At 33.3% G+C, this 20,932-nt stretch overlaps 2 protein-coding genes across 2 annotated transcripts in view; both read left to right on the top strand.

Annotated features, from left to right (window-relative positions):
- Window positions 1-20,932, top strand: part of LOC127786488 (autophagy-related protein 9) — a gene marked incomplete in the record, with an annotated part of 1,007,132 nt that overhangs the window by 265,894 nt on the left and 720,306 nt on the right.
- Window positions 8,766-20,932, top strand: part of LOC127786481 (protein SPIRRIG-like) — a 32,757-nt gene continuing 20,590 nt past the window's right edge. The window contains exons 1-8 of the mRNA XM_052313903.1: window positions 8,766-9,477; window positions 10,176-10,248; window positions 10,400-10,485; window positions 12,534-12,669; window positions 12,812-12,868; window positions 13,096-13,272; window positions 20,432-20,623; window positions 20,736-20,801. Of these exons, the coding sequence (XP_052169863.1) occupies window positions 9,320-9,477; window positions 10,176-10,248; window positions 10,400-10,485; window positions 12,534-12,669; window positions 12,812-12,868; window positions 13,096-13,272; window positions 20,432-20,623; window positions 20,736-20,801 (945 nt within the window). The 5' untranslated portion in view covers window positions 8,766-9,319. The remainder of the gene's footprint in view (window positions 9,478-10,175; window positions 10,249-10,399; window positions 10,486-12,533; window positions 12,670-12,811; window positions 12,869-13,095; window positions 13,273-20,431; window positions 20,624-20,735; window positions 20,802-20,932) is intronic.

Below are 20,932 nucleotides of genomic sequence, written 5' to 3'. Positions count from 1 at the left end.
AATGGCAATAATGGCCTTGAAGAGATGAAAAAAATGAAACGGTGGGCGAGGGATCTGGCTTGAGGAGAGGAAGAGATAAGGAAGTGGTGGCAGACGATGATGGCTTGAAGAAAAAAATATAAGAAAGCGGAGATAACAGATAATGGTTCTAGCTTGAAGAAATGTGTTGAGCCAACTTACTTATATTAATTAAGTTTTAATGATTAACAAAAATATTTGTATGATATAAATGTATTTTTTTCTCATATAAAAAAATAAATTTATTTTGAATTAAAAGTGAGTACAAAGAGTAAATTTATTTTGAATTAAAAATAGATTGTCTTTAAACATGTTCCCTTCTTTTGATCATTTATGTCTCAAAAGTTCATGTTTGATTTTTTATTTATTAATAAATGCTTTTATTACTTATGCAAAAAGTATATTTATTTTAAATTAAAAGAGAATTACTTCTAGACATGTTTTCTCTTTCTCATACAAAAAATAAATTTATTTTGAATTAAAGAGGATTGGTTTTAAACATGTTTTCTCTTACTCATGCAAAAAGTAAATTTATTTTGAATTAAAGGAGATTGTTTTTAGACATGTTATTTTGTTTTAATAATTTATGTCTCAAAACTTATGTTTGAATTTTCAAATATTGATTTCTCATGCAAAAAGTAAATTTATTTTGAATTAAATGTGATACATGTTTTTTTATTGTTTGAGAAAGCCTAAACATTTTTTGAATTTCAAACTTCATATTAACCGTTTTTTTAGTGGCTAAAATGCTTATAAATACCCCTAAGCTCATTTTTTGAATATCCATTGCATATCCAAATCTCTCAAAATCTCTCAAGCTAATTTTCAAGTATTCAAAGGCTCTCAAAGATTCATTGTTCACCCACCGAAGAGCCACAAGGCAGGAGGAAAAAAAGAAATCGTAAAACCGAATCTGATATTCTCCATTCAAACTAAGGTCATTGTTTATTTATTTATTTAAATATTATTGCCTTGTATAATTTGTTCTTAATTACTTATGTGTGTTCAAGCGTCGACAAGTTATTTGTAAAATTTAAATTATTATTGAGTATTGTATAGGTTTCCTAGATCCGTTAAAATCCAAGTGAATTTAGTTTCTAATGTAAGTTAAGGAGAAAACCTTGGTGAAGTAATTGCCCAGAACCTATTGTAATCTAGGTGTGTATCTAGTTTCCAATGTAAGTTAGTGTGGAAACCTTGATGATTTTGATTTAGTGGAATCCCAAGGGTGGTTAGATCTTGGGATAGTGGATTACGTGTGCGTGGAAACACCGAACCACTATAAATTGTATTGTGCCTCATATTATTTATTTTTCTTATATCTTGTGGTTTGCATGTATTATTAATCTTAAACATAATTTATTATATTTATCAAATATATTTTCAATAAAATATTTAATCAATAATGTTTATTAAAATTGAGAAAAATTTTAATCATTCAATTCACCTCCCTCTTAAGTGGCAATACCTTAAGGGACCAACAAGATGAATAAAAGAAAGCGGTAGTCGGCGATTATGGCTTGAAGATAAGGAATAAAGGAAGAGGGAAATAGAATATCAAAACACAAAAAATGAACACATGTTTTTCGTGTTTTGAATTTGGAGTTTATTTTAGATGAAAACATATAAAAAACTTTTTATTATTTTGGGTTTTTTGTATAATTTTTTTTTGAAAATACATTTTTAAAAATAACAAAGAGAACGTAATCTTAATTTTTTAATATTAAAAATACCTTATTAATTATGTATTTATTACATAACTATTACGTTATTTTTGTATCGAGTATAATAATTAATGAAGAATCTACTAAAAATTGAGTTGTGCATTTATTTTTTGTGCAAATAGAGCAAGTTAAAACAAGCTAAGGGCTTCAAAATTGAATTTCAGATCATTTTTGTTTGGAATTTTAAACACACAATGCGTAAATACTGGTTTTGATGAATTTATAAATACTTTTATTGTGCTTTTAATTTCAAATTTTGAAAATTACTTTGCTTTCATAATTCAAAAATAAATTAAATTTAGCTTAGAATAGAGATGGATTGGCTTTTGCACTTATTTATAAATAAATTAAGAGCTTGTTTAGATTTCAGGAGTAATTAATTAAAGTTAGCGATTATATTTATTTACTTGTATTTTTTATTTGTTCTTCTCAAATCATCAATTCGTGCCCTTTTCACCGCTTAAAAGTAAGGGTGGCAATATAGGTTGACGGGTCATAATTGTGTCGTATCGAGACACACGTATAACACTTATCAGACTAACCCGAACATGACCTATTTAATAATCATGTCAAATTTTTTAAACCCGAACACAACATGTTTATTAAACGTGTAACACGACATGATCTATTTAATTAAACGTACTGTGTCGTGTCACCTGTTAACATGTTTAACCCGTTTAATTTAAACGGGTTATGATGTGTCACCTATTAACCCGTCCAACTTGTTTACCTGTAACATGTAAAAATTTATTGAATGCATAAAAAAACTATTGAATACACATATAAAATTGTATTCACGCACAATCAATAACTAATTCACAAATTACGTGCGTTATGCAATTGACCTAACATCACATTAACAAACTTATTATGTGCATTGTGCAATTGACCTAACATCAATCTTAACATCACATTAACAAACTTATTTTCGAGAAACCTAACATCAATTAACCCAACATCAGTTAAGCAGGGTCGAGTTGGAGAGGCAGTAGCAAGCAAAAGCGAGGCCGAGGCCGGCGAGGCGGCTAGAGAGCGATGGAGTCAGACAGGCCCGATGGCTGGCGAGGGCGAGATCGAGGTGGCGAGAGCGAGATTGAGGCAGTGAGGGCTAGATTGAGGTGGCGAGAGCGAGATCAAGGGCAAGGGGCGAGGCCAAGGTGGCGAGAGAGCGAAGCTGGAGAGCGATGGAGCCAGGCAGGCCCGGTGGTTGGCGAGGGTGAGGGGCGAGGCCAAGGTGGCGAGAGAGAGTGAGATTGGCGAGATAGAGGCCGAAGCCCCCAAATCGAGGGCGAGGCTGCGACAAATCGTGGAGGAGGCTACAAGAGCAAGGAAGCAAGATGGCGTTAGGGAGCGATGGAGCCAGAGCAAGAATAAAGGGCAAGGAGTGGCCGGTGGGCCGTGGTTGGCAGCGGGCTTGAGTGAAAAAAGGAACGAGAATGGGATTTGGGAGGGTTTGTAGGTTTATGGCCAGGGCTTAGGTAGTCATGTGCAAGCCAAAATGAATGGGAATTTTTGAATACATAATATTTTTTTTAATATTATAATAAATTTTAATTTATTTTTATAAATTAGTTTTAAACGTGTTATTTCGTGTATTTTCGTGTTAATGTGTTCAGATCAACTCGCTAATTCTTTTAATTAAACGTGTCATTTCATGTATAATCGTATTAACGTGTTCGGGTTAACTCATTAACCCGTTTAATTAAACGGATCATTACGTGTGTAAACGGGTTAGACGGGTTGATCCGCCTAAGACACGAAAATAATCATGTAATAAATGGGTTGACATGTTTATGACTTGAACCCGATTAGCCCCAACCCTAACCTGCTTAATTCTGTATCGTGTCGTGTTGTGTAATCGGGCTATGTCAAAAATTGCCTGCCCTACTTAAAATGTAATATTTTTGTATTTTTATTTTTAATTAGTTTGTAATAATAGAATTATGTGTGAGTGTTTAAAATTAATTGAGGCATAATAACTATTTTAATTTTTAATGCATAGATATAATTTTTTTAAGTGTTAACAAATATAAAAACCTATTATATGGAGAAGAGTAGTATACATATTTTAGTTTGGGATGGGTAGCTTAATCTTGTACATTGCAATAAGGGAGAACAAAACTTCAATTTATCTTAACTAATCAAATTGATCAAACTTCTTGGTTCGGTTAATTTTTTTCAAAAATTCAAATTTTGATTCGATTTTTTGATTAAAATAATTAAATTAATCGAACCGACCAAATTTTTAAATAATATTATTTTGATGTTTATAAAACGACGTTATTTTATTTAATTTTGTGTGTTTTATATTGGTTACTTTAGTTTTCTTCGATATATATATTTTTTTTGTGTACGTTTATTTTTGTTTAATTAATTTGGTTCAATTTTTTTAGTTATCGGTTAGTTTGATTTTTCGGATTAATCAATATGTTCGGTTCGATTTTACTTTCCGATTCGATTTAATCGATTAGTGAATTTCGATTAGTTCGATAATCAGACCAATTATTTACACATCCCTAATTACAACATAGTAATATTTATTATAATTATTTCTCCATGTTATAGCACGTTGGTATATAAATTAGTTGGCCATATAATATATATTCTTATGCTAGCCGAGTAGTTGCATTTGAATTTCATGCTATGATTTGGTCCAAAGCGTGACAATAAATAAATAATATAACATTGATCACGGGATAATGCCATGGTCGTATCTTTCGTTTCCCATGGTCACGGACGCCTTACACGCACCGGTACCTTATAAAATATACAAAATATGAATGAAAATTTTCTATGTACACGATATACTATCTAAATTATAAATACATTTTTCATATAAGACATTTGATGACAGGTTTTTTGACTGGTGATTACCCAATTCAAACAATGGTCATACTAATTTTTTGTTTGGACCTTCTCCATTTTGAGATATTTATAATAATGTTTTATTTCGAACTAATTCGAACCTTCTCTATCTACAAAAAAAAAAAGAGTGAGGCTCGATCCCTAATAAGAATATATTCAATGCATAATTAATGAGGTACTTAATTTATGAAAAATCGTGCTTTTAAATAGATTTGTTGAGAAGATCGATGAAGCATATAATTATATTATACAAACTAGTGGTAAAGTCGTATGATACACGAAAGAGTTTAATTTAAAAATAAAATATTAAACTCGTTATTTTAAATAATTATAACATAATTGATAATTACAGTTTTTTTCTTTTAATATTAAGTCTTTTATGAAAATTTAAGTTTAATTAATTATTTGCTATTCAATATGCTAATTGAGAACACTTTTAATTCAATGTACCACCATTCAATGCGCTAAAGAATAATTAACACATTAGGTAAGTCACTTAGTAAAATAATTATATTTTTTATTTATTATATTATATTTATTTATAAATAAATATTATAAAATTTATAATATATCCACTCAAAAACGTTCGTTATTTTCTATTTATCATATTATAAATATAAATTAAAATTCTTAAATGTGAGTAAGAATAAGTTTTTTAATAATAACAAAATTTTAAAAATATAAATTTTGATTTATTCTATAATCTTAAAAATGTGATACTTTAAATATTAATTAGCATTGAAAAACCCAAACATTTGATAACCTTAAATAATTTTTTATGAATTTGTTAAGATATCAAATTTTAAAGACTATAATATAATTATTAAAGTAAAATTAATAATTAATTAATCATTACCTTTGATTTAATGCAAGTTTTTTAGGGAGAAAATTCACCATTGATTGACACTTGGCAAAATATTTTGTTTGACTATCCTATTTTAATATTATATATATATAGAGAGAGAAAAAAGATATAAAGATAAGATTTTAAATAAATGAATAATTTTGTATCACTTAATTAATAGTTCAAGTTGTCTATTAATATTTATCATAAAACTCATGCAAATTTAATACAAATTTTAGAGTCAAAAACAGCTTGGCAGATTTTTGGAAGAAAAAAAAATTACAAACTATTCTACTTTAATATAATATATTATATATTATTATATTATATAAAGATAAGATTTTATTTAATGAACAATTTTATGTGACTTAATTAATACTTTAAGCATCTATTCATATTCTTCATAAATAGTATTTATTTTTGATTGATTGACGGATTAATTAAATATTTAATATTTACTTAATAATGCATTGGAAAACCTTTGATTAAAATTGAAAAATTAATGTATTTAAAATCTATTATTTATTTTACAGTAAATAGTACTTATTATTTCAATGTAATTGAAAAATTTTAATTATTAATGCAAATTACTAAATACAAATTATTCATGCAATGAGTATTAAATGCAAATTATTAATGTAAGTTTTGGAGATATTTTTTTTTTCAGACTATCCTACTTTTATATGTATAAAAATGATTGAATTTGATCATTTAAGTGAATTTGATAGACTAGTTAAATCACTAGGTTGTACGAAAATAAAAATGAAAAATATTTTCGATACGAAACGAAAATAAAAAAAATGATATTTTTTAAAAAATAAAAAGTAGAAACGCATGTAAAGTACAAAATAAAAAAATAAAGATTTTTTTGTAAATGTGTTTTTTAATATACATTAAAAATATAGGATTTCAACGATAAAATGATGATTTTCAGCGAGGGAATGACAATCTTTGTCAAGAGAACGACGAGGGAGCAGCTAGAAGCAACGGCGAGAGAACGATGACGATGACAATATTTGGGATTTGGAAATACAAATAGTTTAGGGCTAAACTGTAAATAAATTTAAGTGCGTTCATGAATGAGAAGGAAAAAAATTGAATAAGACTTATAAAGTAGCTGTTGATAGATAAAAGATAATTGGTCATTGGAAATGCATTTTCAATATTTTTTTGTAATTTATGAAATACTCTCAAAATATTTCATTAATTGCAACAACGATTCAAAATATATTTCGAGTCATTTTTATCGTTTTCAAAATAATAAACGTGTCAAGAACATTAAAACAACATCTCTGAACACTATAACTAAATTATATGGGTTGAGGCTTGAGTCGAGCCTCTGTTTTGTATCCCTTGCTTGGGCGGAGGCTTTGTTTTTGTATCTATTTATTTAATATAATATTTATAAATTAAAGTTGTCATAAATATTATTTTGAATATTTAATTAATACAAATATAAATTAAATAAATATACAAATAATATAAAAATACAATATTTAAATAACATTCCGATGCCATTACGCGTTTATATGTTTACTCCGCAACCTTCGGCCTTCGCCGCGCTTCGAAGTTTTAAGTTGGAACAATGAAAGAGCGGGGCCCACCGTCACACTTTTTGCTTGGTGGCGGGACCCACCCCCAAATATCTTTGTCCGGTCCCTACCCACTTTCAAAACTCTACTGTCACCGCGCGGTCAGAATAGTACGTGCCATGCACGTCCTTCCATTTTCCTCTTTTTTTTTTTTAATAATTAAGCGTATTAGACATTTTTAAATAATTTATTATTTATTTTTATATTGCACAATCATGGTAACGTCGTGGTATGATGCATGTCTTGGAATAAATAAATGGGTACCCAAATTGCTTCCAATCCAAGACTGGGTATCCCTCAAAAAACTCATTCAATGTAAAAGAATTTGAAATTTTTATAATCAATCATTACACATTCTAAATTAATTAAAATTTGACGATGCGAAACGATTTGTAATAAATTATTAAAAGTTTAAGAATTGATAGAATGAATCTAAAATTTAAAAACTTTTCGAATAAAAAGAAAATTTCAAAAAATTTATAATCAGTCGATAATATTATTTGATACTTAATTATGATAATTGTGCATTAATGCATGACAAATATAAATGACAATTAAATACCTAAATATCATTTTCGACAAAATGTGAAAATATGGGGGTGTTCACATTGAGTTTTGACACCAGCCAAGTGCCAACCACTCTTCTCCTCTCACCTAATTGATTGCCTCAAACCATAGAAAATAAAGGCTCTTGGCGGGGTAATGAAATTGACCTAATCCACTTTAGCCTTTAAAAAGACTTGACGGCAGCTGGGTTTATTGCCCAATGGGGGTTCTTTCAGCGTCGTGTTGCTTTGGATTGGGTCTTAAGCGAGCTCCGTTTTGGTTGGTTCATAGCTTCCCATCTATCCCAATTTTGACTATTTTAGGTTAAATGGTATTTTTTAATGCTATTTTGATACAAATTTAATTTAAATTCGACAAGTAAAAACTTATTTTTTAAAATGACTCATACAATGATTCATTTTTTATATTACAGATTGAGCAGAGGGTTTAATTTTTTTTTGAATACCAAGTAATACTAAGTCTATTATTATTTTGAATATGGTTGAATAATTAGAAAAAGCCTTTCACTTGGATAAAAATTTGAAAAAGTCATGGACCCATGTGGGCTTTAAAATTATCCTCATTCAATCCTTTTCAATTTCAAACTTTCAAATGGGAAGGGGTGTTGGAAATGGTAAGGAATTATTCTCCTATTTTTTTAAAAAGTAAATTTGTAGGTAGATTCATGTGTGTGTTTATATAAGAATAGTATTAAAAGTTATAATTAATGATTTTATTAAAAAAATGTTACATAATTAATCGTATCGTTATTAATTATAATTTATAATATTATTTTTTAAATAACGTGTATTATTTATTTGTTACTATGGGTAATAATTAATTTAATTATTTATTAAATTTAAATGTAATGACGTGAATGACAGATCTAATAGTTAAATATTCTCCGACGGCAGCCGGAGGACGCCACGGCGGAGGAGGAGAAGAGCGGATGGGCATTGCCGTCGGGGCAGAGGAGGAGTCTGCCCCCTGCCTGCAGGAAAGAAAATTAAAAAAAGGAAAAGGGGGGAAGAGGCTCCCGTGATTAGGCCGGTAGATCGCGGGATGCCACGTGGACGCCTGAGAGGCGTGGATCCCACGCTGACGTGGATGAGGGTGGGAGAGGGTTTTTCTTTTCTTTTTCTTTTGTTTTTTGCTTTGTATATCGGAGAGCGAGAAACAAGGCGCGGTGAGGCCGTCCGAAACCAGGAGAAGAAGAAAGACAAACAAAGAGCAAAAACAAAGAAAATAGATAGATAGATAGCGAGAGAGAGAGAGCTGCTCTTCCATCTTCGCTTGATTGGTCGTCTCTTCCTAAAATCAAAGTCGTCCCATCCGAAAGAATAATTGGAAAATCTGACTTCAGGAAAATACGGAGAGCAGCAATACACACACAGATCGGAGAAAATTCAAGAGACATTTCCTAATACCAAACAAACAGTGTCTGGATCTTTCTTCCTTCAATCGTCCGATCGATCAGTTGTTTTGGCGGATTCGTGCATCAACAACTCCGTTCGCAGGATTTCTATCTAAATTTTTCTTGTGCCGGCGTTTGTTCCTTTTAGGTTTTTTAATTTTGGGGCTGAGAAAAATTTGGGGATATTGAGCTTGAGAGGGTCCTTCTAGGTTGTTCTCTAGAAGGAGTTGGATCTACCGGGGACTGACTGATCGGCCGCACGGACAGTCATCGGATGAGAAAGGCATAGACGTCTCCGAAATCCCGTCGCAAAACGATGAAATGGGTAACATTGCTTAAGGACTTCAAAGAAAAAGTCGGTCTCTCCCAGGCTCCGTCCACCTCTTCCTCGCCGCCTCCATCTTCCTCGTCGTCCAATCGCGATTACAATGCCACTTCAAGCAGACAAGACTTCACCGTGTCATCGCCTTCAAGGTTTGTCATTTCAACTCTTTAATCGTAACGAAATACCACCCCCAAGATTTGTTTCCTTTCCACGATTAGTGCCGTCCTAGAGGAATTTTATACATCCGTCGTTCCGTTGTTGTCTTGGATTATATAGTGTAGATTCAACTCAGCATGTGGCATGCTTCCACTGAAAATGAAGGGGTATCCCGTAGAGCTTGGTGGGGCAAGTTCTGTTGTATCGACGGTACTATCCGAACATTCCCCGGGGTCCCTTTGTTTGGGTTCATGGCGAACTCAGACCTGGGTTTGGGGCAAACCCAAACAAGGGTTTAAGTTCATTATCATCTTGGCTTGGTGCTAGGAGAACCCAGACCATGGTTTGGGCTCGGAATAACCTTGTTTGCGTTAGGAAGATATAAACCTATAAGAATTTTGTTTTGTTAGATGTGGTTGTAAAGTGGTTTAGGAAGATACATTGTTCTTCGCAATCTGTTCTTGGATTGGTTTTATGTTCTACTTTCTTATGGCAGTACCCAGATGGTTTCATATTTCTACTAACTGCTTTGATGCTTAAGATGATTATGGTCCCTATTGTGGAATTTTAACATCACTAACGATTATACAAGTTCAGACGTTTTATAAACAATTTCCTGGTCAAATTTCCTATTAATTTCCTTCAATGTTTTTCCCTTTCTTCTTCTTATTCTTCTTCTTCTTTTTTGAAGCCGAGACAAAATTGAATTGGAATTGGACTTCAAGAGACATTGGGAAGAGTTCCGGTCATCAAGCTCTGAAAAGGTTACTACTTTCAATTATTTTTCTCTGCTCGCCGCCTTTTCTATTTTTTTCAACCTGCTTTATAGATAGATGTAATATCTTCCCATAGGTTTTCCTTTTTTCTTGGGTTTTTGAAAATATGAAACTAAATGTTCTTGTTTTTTCCGTGCAGGAGAAAGAAATGGCGTTGAATATGACTGTGGATATTTTCTGTAGATTAGTAAAGCAGCATGCTAATGTAGCTCAACTAATTACCATGTATGAAGTTAACACTCCTGTAATTTGTTGTTCCAATTTTCAAATATTTATGAAACTTACTCAATTTGAAGATATTTCCTTGCAACTTGTATAACTGTTTTCTGCCATTTAATTGGAAAATATATATTATGTGGGTGACCCCACCTAGTGGGATTAAGGCTAGTGATGATGATGAACTAAAGAAGATCTATGTTCATCTGAAAATTAATTGTTGCTATTGCTCAGGGCAATTGATAAAATTAAAGTATTTATATATTTATATTCTTGTTATAGCTTGTTCTTTTCCGTTTCTGACGTTAATAGGTCATGTATTTCATTATTGAACTGCAAACTATGTGTGTGAAGCTGGAAATACAAGAGTAAAGTGATCCTGAGATAATTTATTTGCTTAATAGCGCTATAAAAGCAGTTCATATGTTCTCTCCGGTTAAAGTCAGTCTTAGTTTCACATCTGTCTTTGCAAATGTAAATCTTCTTATTTGAAGAGCTTCCATGTGCAGTGACTCGCTCCACCTCGTATCCCAGTTTTTGTCTTGCTTGTGGAAGTTACATTTTAATCACCCCCATCCATAATACCGTTTAATTGAATTTTTGCTTCGAGTACCATCTCAATTTCCATAAAGAAAAAAAATATCAACATAGAATTATGGAAAGAACGAAATGAGCTGGTTATTCAATTGTAGTTCTTATGAAAAGAACTGGTTGTCCAGTTGTAGTTTTGTTTCAAAACTGTAAAACTGCTACTTCATTGCAAGAATTGGGATTTTTACACCAACTTTAATTAGATAGTCCCCATTTATGTTATTTTATTGTAGTGATGGCTTATAAAGCAGTAGGTTGTCCGAAGAAGATTACTGTAGTAAGTAGATCACAGAGATTTGGTTACTATCAGTTAACCAAAGTGGTCCAGTATTAGAATGTGCACCAAATAGGAGGTTACGCCATCATGGAATCTATAACACCATTTGGGAGCTGCAGTTATAACCAATACATTAACTTATGCTTTGTGGCATGTACATTTGGTGTACTGCCTGGGCAGCTGCTAAACCATTTATGATGATCTTTGGTAATTGTCAAATTCGTCTGTACAGCTGCAACAGGATCCCACGGATGCAATATTTTTACCTTTTCTCCAGCTCCATGCCATACAGAGTGATGTGCTAATCTTACTTCTACATTGTGAATTCCTAAAAAATGAATAGGAAATTACTAAAGAAAAAGGCAAACTGTCTCTTCTGGGCTTAAAACTTGAATATTGTCTTGGAAACCCAGGCGTAATATCTAGACCAATGAAATTAGTGCATGGTAGCATTTTTCCTGGAGATTAATGCTTGGATGGAAGCTGTTTTCTAATTTGTTAAATGCTTTCCATTTCAGTGAGCTGCAGATTGTTGGGCTTATTGCATTTTTAAATGAAATTTACTTTTTCTTCTTGATCCTTTTGTGTTTTACCTTGTATCTATACTGATAGCAACTGATGACCATCATTCCTGTAAAAAGTTATTTAGTCAAGATATTCATACCTTCTTCTTCTCTTGACTTCATGGAATGTGGATAGTTCGTGTCCTTCAACTTATTTCTCATTCAGTTTCTCCTTTCTTTATTTCTTTTCCTTCTTGTTTCTTTTACCATTCCCTGTTGGGGCATAGTTTCCAGTATTCTATATGAGCTACCAGTATCTTGTGCTTCAACATGTATAAATATTTCAGCATTGCTACTTGATCTCTTGAGATGCATTCTCTTGGTAATTCTAGATTGATCATACCTCATGTCGTAGGTCCTAATGATCCATATTGAATTTATTTCCATTTTTGGAATTTGTTACATAACTAAATTATGAATTACCATGAATAACACATTTATTGCCTGGACATCACTTTAACAAATTACATTTCCTCTATGGATTCTGGCTTCTGTTCTTTTTGGTATATTAATCTGACACTGATTGTTTAAGAATACTTTGGAATATTTTGGAAATTGATAAAGTTCTATTGGTTCCTTAAATTTATACTGATCTTGACTAACTTTTTACTGATTTTGATTCTCAGGTTAGTTGAGACGCATATATTTTCTTTTGTAGTGGGAAGGGCATTTGTAACAGATATTGAGAAGTTAAAAATTTGTAGCAAATCCAGATCTTTGGATAGTACGAGGGTATTAATCTTTTTTTCAGAAGTCGCCAAGGTTTGCCTTTTTGTTGCTTTTATCCATATACTACCTTCTAGTGACTGCTTATTTCTTTTTTTTTTTTCCTCCACTTTTTTATTATAATATCTTCCAGTTGAAAATGTGGTGTCCGATCTAACGATTTTGTGTTTTTCTGTAGGATGGCATCAGGCCTGGTTCAAATTTGTTACATGCAGTAGAAGTCCTTGTCTCTGGGGTATATACATGACCTTCATAATTTTGAAAATCCTTGAATGTTCTGTGAGTTTTTGATGTCGTGCTTTTTGTACTGCTGGACATCTTAGCTTTGTATGGATATTATTGACTTCCAAATCAATGCTTCACATTGAATAGCTGATGTTATTCTATGAGTTATGCAGTTAAACAGTCACATTTACCATCCTTAAGCTGTTATAACATATAAATGGATCTAATTGATTGCAGCCTATTGATAAACAATCTCTCCTTGATTCTGGGATTTTATGCTGTCTCATCCATGTTCTCAGTGCACTTCTGAGTCCTGATGAGGGTAATCAGAAACAAAAGCTTTCTAGTCAAGAGAGCACGGTAATGACAGAGAAAAATCCTGAAGGCAATGTTGATCAAGCACGCCGGCTTGAGGTTGTTTCTTTTCCTTGATTTCTTTTTTTTCTATTTGCCGTCCTGTTATTTGATGATCTATCTTCTATTCAGTAACTTTATTTTGTCAATGTAATAAATGTGAGTGCTAGCTTTTTGATGATTTGTTGTCGGCCTTTTACTTTATTGTAATTAATAATGATGTACAAAGTTTGTAGGAGTGATGTCCTATGCATGCACCTTGTTGGTGAAAATGTTGTCTCTCCCAGCTCATTGGGGGAGGAGTGCTGTGTTTGCCTTGGGCTTTCTTGAGCTTTGATTATGACTGGGAGAGTTGCCATGATTATCCAAGTAGTGAATGAATTTGCAAATTTTGGATTTCATAGACTTGGTTGAGTAATGAGTTTGAAACCATTCTCTTCTTGCAGTCAGTTAATCATGTTATAGTGGCACTGACACTGTTTACAGTGCTGGTTCCCATCTTTGCTATTGAGATGGCCTGAACCTGCTTGTATGCCACGAATACACCCCTTGTAAATATGTTTTCTTTCTGTTGTTATATATTTGCTCATTTCCTGGAGAGGAAAAGCTTGCTGCCATTGGGCTAGGCATGAATTGCCAAGCAGCTATGGATTATTTGCCACTGGCCTGATCTTGGTCTATTTCAAGTTGCATGGACATGAAGCAGCCATGGCTGACAATTCCCTGTTCATTAATGGTATAGTATGCATCAATACTGGTGCATTTTGGCTTTATCTCTACAATTATGACACTTACAGAAGTTGTTATATTTCTTCTATAAATCTTATTAATACTCATGTTATTTTAATCAATTTTAAACAAATAGATTATGAGTTTATATTTTAAAAAGTGGTGTTGTCTCATCAAGAAGTTAGGTATTTATGTGAATTAAGACGATTAGTATGTCAGCATTTGAAGATATATTTAGAGGCATAAACACCTTTTCAACTTAGATATCATTTTGTTTATTGTTTTTAACTAACAACTAGAGGTATGGCCTATGCTATGCCCGTTCAAGTGGAGAAAAGAAAGATTCCAAATGAAGACTCACTTGATGGTGCTCGGTGGTTGTAGTTTAGTTTTTACTTTTTTTTAAGGCAAAATTTAAATGAAGATGAGTTTTGGTATTGTGGTAAAATTTTTTTCAAATTTGTTCTAACTGATAGGTCTTGAGTTCAAATCATGTTGACATAGTGAATTTTTATTCTTTTAAGCAAAATATATAGCGGATATTTTGGGAAATCACTTTATTGACAGGGCCTTGAATACCAAAATGAGGTGTTTGCTTATATAATAGAATAGAAGAATAGACATTCTAATTTTGAATTAGAAAAAGAGAAAAAAAAAGTAAACTAACTGTATACAAATACATCAGTATCACCCGTTACAGCTTGAGAAATTGGTTCGCGGACTGGTACTTTCTTTCTCTTCCACTTGATTACAATTTATATAGGAGAAAGAAATCAATCAAATCCCTAGAACTAAGGAAAAAAAGGAATCCTAATTACATCAATTTTTAATTTACATCAATCAATCAATCTCAATAATTAGGATTGATTATAATCAATCCCATAGATTGAGGGATTAATTTGGATTGATAATCAATCCCATTGATTGTGGGGTGGATTATCCAACAAACTTTACAACAAAGAATTCCAACACTTCCCCTCAAGCTAGGTTAAAAATATTTATCATGCATTGCTTGCAACTCAAATCTTCAAAATGTGCCATTGGAAGTGCTTTACTAAGGATATCGACAGTTTATAAATTAGAAGGAATGTAAACAGGCTTGATCACATTCCCTTTTATTTTTTCTCTGATGAAATGCCAATATATTTCCACATGCTTTGTCTGGTCGTGATGAATTGGATTTTTTGCAATATTGATGGTAGATTGACTATCACACAGTAGCTAGATTGATCTCTCAGAAGATATCTTTAACTCGGCTAATACTCTTTTCACCCAAATTCCTTCACAAATACCATGATCCATAACTTGGAATTCTGCTTTTGCACTACTCCTAGCTACCAGAGATTGCTTTTTACTTCTCCATGTTGTTAGATTTTTCCAAACATAGGTACAATATCCATAAGTGAATCGTCTATCTGAGATTGAGCCTGCCCAACCAATCTGCATCAAAATACAATTCCACTTCCCTACTTGAGTTCTTTCTGAATAATAGTTCCTTTCTTGGAGTCATTTTCGAGTATCTCAAGATTCTGTACACCGCTGTCATGTGTTCTTCAGTAGGGTTGTTCATGAACTATCTGACAACACTTAGTGAGAATGCTATATCAGGCCTAGTATGTGAGAGATAGATCAGCTTCCTTACAAGTTTTTGATATCTTCCCTTCTCTACAATGGCATTGTCTTTATTTGAACCAAGTTTGGTAGTGTAGTCCATAGGTGTCTCTACTGGTTTACACCCAAGCATACCTGTTCTTACACCCAAGCATACCTGTTTCTTTAAGAAGATCCAATACATACTTTCTTTCAGAAACTGTACTAATGCCTTGCTTAAACCTAGCCACATCCATTCCTAAGAAGTATGTGAGTCTCCCTAGATCCTTGATCTCAAACTCTCTAGCTAGAAATTCTTTGACTCTTGGAAACTCCTCAACATAATCCCCTATTAGAACTATATCATCAACATAGACAATCAACACAGAAGTCAATCCATTTGAAGAATGTTTTACAAACATTGTGTGATTAGATTGTCCCTGTATATACCCATTACTCTTCATAACATTGGTAAATCTCTCAAACCAAGCTCGGGGTGATTGTTTTAGACCATAAAGTGACTCCTTTAGTCAACATAGTTTGTTGGTGTTTGATGAGTTTTGTAGTTTTTGGGGAATGTCCATATAGACCTCCTCCTCTAGATTCCTATTCAAGAACACATTCTTGACATCTAGTTGATGGAGGGGCCAATCCATATTTGTTGCAAGAGATTGGAATATCTGAATAGTGTTGAGTTTTGCAACTGGAGCAAAGGTCTCCTCATAATCTATGCCATAGGTTTGAGTAAACCACTTAGTTACCAACCGAGTTTTGTATCTCTCAATACTACCATCTGCCTTTGTTTTTACAGTGAAGATTCACTTACACCCGATCAAGTTCTTTCCATGAGGCAAATCAGTAATTTCCCAAATACCATTCTTCACCAGAGCATTAACTTCCTCATTAACTGCCTTCCTCCATTCTGGGATAGCCATGGCGTCTTGGATTGAATTAGGAAAGGAGATAGAATTGATTTTGCTGGTGAATGCTTGGTAAGATGAAGATAGACCCTCATAACTCACATAGAATTGATAGGCATACTTATGCATTCTCTCACCCCTTTCTTGAGTGCAATGGGTAGGTTCTCATCAGAATTATCATGATCACTTAAACTAGTGCCTGCAGAATTTTCCTCCATAGTCTGTAAGTCAGATGTAGGGATTTTTACCTCAGATTCAGATGTTGACAATAATAATGTATCTGCTAGAGTCTCTGATTCCTTTGGTTTTTCCCTTTTTATGTGATAGACACTTAACTTGAGATTGAAAGAATCAGTTGGTTTTGGTTCATTAGATGAAACACAAAAAGACCTAGCAATGTCCAGAAAGTGCCTATTCTTTCTCTCAGCTATCCCATTTTATTGAGGGATATCTACACAGGAACTTTGGTGTATGATTCCCTCAGTTGATAGGTATGAGCCAAGACTAGAATTAAAGAACTCTCTTCCATTGTCAGTTCAAAGTATTTGAATGGAAGTTTGAAATTGATTTTTGATCTTTGTTTTGAAATTCTTAAATATTTGAGGAACTTCTGATTTATTTTTCATGAGAAAAATTCATATGAGTTGTGTGTGATCATTTATAAAAGAGATGAACTACCGAGCTCTTGTGATATTTGGAACTTGAGATGGGCCCCAAACATCACTATGGATCATATAAAAAGGTTTTGATGATTTGTATGGCTGAATTGGGTATGAACTACGAGAGTGTTTTGCAAATTGACAAATTTCACATTGAAAAGAAATAGCTTTTTTATTTTTGAATAAACTTGGGAAAAGTTTAGATAATTACAGAAAACTTGGGTGGCCTAACCTGTAATGTCACATCATGACCAATCTCACTCTCATTTTTCAACTCATTGACAGACACATAAGAATTAGTTTGACAAAAAATAGGTTCACTCACTTCTAGATGAGATTGCCTCATAGAATCTGGTTGAACCTTAAGATGATAGAGCTCGGCATGACTCCTAACACTGTCAATCATCCTCCCCAAAGTCAAGTCTTGAAATTCATAGACATGAGAAAAATTAGCTATACGGTTAAGTTCTTGGGTGATTTTATTTATGGAGAGCAAGTTGCAATCTAGATTAGGAACATATAATACAAATTTGAGTTTTATGTCCCTAGATACCACAACTGAACCAGTCCCTTCAACTTTTGCCAAAGAGCCATCTGCAATTCTAACTGTGAGAGCTTCATTACAAGGAGAATATGTATTAAAAACTCGCTTATCTCTTGTCATGTGATCAGAAGCACTGGAGTCAACAATCCAGGGCTTATAGTGCTCTTGTTTCACGGTTAAAGCCTTAAGAAAGTTACCTTTTTGAGCTATGGAAGCTGATCCAACAATTAGTAGGTTTTGTTGTGCTTGTAGCAGCCTTTTCATTCCATCAAGTTCCTCTTTGCTAAAGTTTGCAAGTTGCTCTGAACTGCCAGCCATGTTGCCTCAACATTCCTTTTGTGCTACTTTCTTTGACTTCCAATCAGCAGGTTTTCCATGGAGTTGCTAGCAGATTTCTTTTGTATGACCAAGGCGGTGTCAATGTTCACACCATGGCCTTCCCCCTTTTCCTGGCTGCTGTTGGTTTCGGACTGCCAAGGCTAATGATTCCTCACCAGTAGTTAATTTTTCTGTCCCCAGCATCAATTGGCGTCTACTATCTTCCCTTCGAACCTTAGAGAAAGCTTCTCGTAAGCTTGGCAGTGGTTTTGTGCTAAATTTCTTTTCTCTTACCGCATCAAGACTTGAATTCAGGCCCAAGCAAAATTTGTAGACCCTCTTATTCTCACTGCATCAAGACTTGAATTCAGGCCCAAGCAAAATTTGTAGACCCTCTTATTCTCTATAACTATCTTGTAGAGTTTGAGATCAATGGTGGTTTCCCAAGAATATTTTTCAAAAGCATCCAGTTGCTACCAGTTTTGAAGGAGTTTGTTGTAATACTCTGTCACAGATAAATCACCTTGTTGGAGATCATCAACACGCCCTCAATTGTCACCAGTTCGGGGGTGTTGTCTCTGTTGATTAAGTGTCTTTTGTAGTCTCCCAGACCTCTGCAACAGTTTCATAAAGGAGAATTTTTTCTCCCATGCGTGACTCCATGGAATTTACTAGCCAGGACATAACATGGTTGTTGTCTCTCTTCCAAATCTGATAATCAACACCTTTTTCATCTGGTTTGATGATATTTTCAGTGAGATAATCTTATTTCTCCTTGTTGCGGGCGTGAAACATGAAGGATCGAAACCATTGGAAGTAGTTTCGCCCATTCAATTTGTAGATGGTGATGGGTGCGGATGAGTAGTTTGACAAGTCACCGACACCCCCTTTGTTGTTATACATAACAGTTTTGACATTTGAGAAGGATTTTGGAGTTTCAATTGAGGATTTGTTGGTGTTTGACATGTTTGCGATTTGATGTTGCTGCCAAGAATGAAATAAAGGCTATGTCGACTGATGAATACTGCCGGAATAAGTAGTGTAGAATGTTGCTGGAAAAAACAGTAGATAAAAAACTGACCTAGGACAATTGTGAGAAGAATAAGAGGTGTCTGGGGTTGCTCTGATATCATGAACAATTGTGAGGAAACTTGGTATTTTCTTTCTCTTTCACTTGATTACACTATATATAGGAGAAAAAAATCAATCAAATCCCTAGAAGGAAAAAGGAATCCTAATTACATCAATCAATCCCAACAATTAAGATTGATTATAATAAATCTCATAGATTGTGTGATAATTGATAATCAATCTCATAGATTGAGGGATTGATTTGAATTGATAATCAATCTCATAGATTGTGGGATTGATTGTCCAACAAACTTTACAGTAAAGAATTCCAACACCTCTTTTTCTCAATGCTATGTTGCCATAGTGTTGAACACGACTAATTGTTGTGGGCTATTCCCTTTTTGTTACATCCCATTTCTTGACATTATTTGGGTTCTGATGAGCCTTCCCAAGTTCAAAGTATTGTTTTGAATAGAGAACCATGTAAAGTTATGTTTTTTAACATGCTTTAGAAAAATGGACCTAAATTCTTGCTCAACTAATGTGGCCAAGTTTTTCAAAGGCATCATTGGGATGTTATTGTGCCTATCTTTTAGACGTGAATAACTTTGCTTTCATTTTGGCAGATTCTTAATTGGATTGCAATAGTTGGTTCTGTAAATTCCATTGTTCTTAGCAAAATTACATTCAAGGGTGTAGGAGGTGAAACAGATGGAGACACCACATTGGTTCAGACTGTTTTCCTCAATAAAGTGACTCCATTTTGAGTCTCAGTATGTTATCAATCAAAATAGGGAAAAAAAAAAAGAAGGAATAATGAAAAGAGAAATGCTACAGGTATGCTTATATTGAAGATTCTATCTTAGAATCATTGTGATGTACACAATGAGAGCAGTTTGAATGCCGAACTTATCAATTTATCACATCCTTGGTTTTATCTTTTTATTCCTGTAAAATAATTGAGAGAAAAATAAACTGGAACAAAACTAACAAGAGATGTTGAAATGGAAGCCTGCACATTTGTCCTTTCTGGAAATAAGTAATACAGAGAATGTCTGTTGGAATCTCTTTCTTGGTGGTATTTTTGTTTTATTACCTACAGGGAAGGCCTATATTGTTCCAGTTTGAATATTTAGACAGTGTTATAAATCCCTAGAGATTCTATATTTTCTTTTGTGTGTTGAATGTATTCAAGTCTTTTTTTGGTAGGGCTGATATGATTGATTTGCTATGGTTTGTTTGGCTAAATGAACTAGGTTCCATAAGGGGTCATTTGATAGTTTCTGTTTTCTCCCTGGTGATATTACTTTTGTTTCTTGATTGAGCAATTAAAGTCACACCTAAATATCTAGCTATGCTTTTCTCCTAAGCATTCTTCATTCATGCAGGTAGAAGGAAGTGTTGTGCATATTATGAAAGCATTGTCTAGTCATCCTTCTGCTGCCCAGAGTTTGATTGAGGATAATTCACTTCAATTACTCTTTCAGATGGTTGCTAATGGATCTTTGCTTGTTTTCTCTCAATATAAGGAAGGTCTTGTCCCACTGCATACAATCCAACTATACAGGCACGCAATGCAGGTAAGCAGTTGACTGCATTCAGCTGCATGTGGGGGATAGATCTCTTATAAAACATTAAATCAGTTAAAAAACTCATATGCTGACTTCCAACCTATTCTTGTTTGTGTTCCAGATACTTGGTCTTCTTTTGGTCAATGACAATGGCACAACAGCTAAGTACATACGGAAGCATCAGCTGGTGTGTAATAACATTTGCATTTTACTTGTTCATCATGCTTTAAATAAATTGGTTTAGCATGTTCGTATCAACATTCTAGCACAGCAGTTTTATTGCTTTCCCTGCATTTTGCATTTTTTTTTGCTTGGGTT

The sequence above is a fragment of the Diospyros lotus genome, chromosome 12 (genome assembly GCF_014633365.1).
Source record: "Diospyros lotus cultivar Yz01 chromosome 12, ASM1463336v1, whole genome shotgun sequence".
Taxonomy (NCBI): domain Eukaryota; kingdom Viridiplantae; phylum Streptophyta; class Magnoliopsida; order Ericales; family Ebenaceae; genus Diospyros; species Diospyros lotus.
The sequence above is the reverse complement of the archived record's forward strand: the minus strand, read 5'-3'. Positions and strand labels throughout refer to the sequence as shown.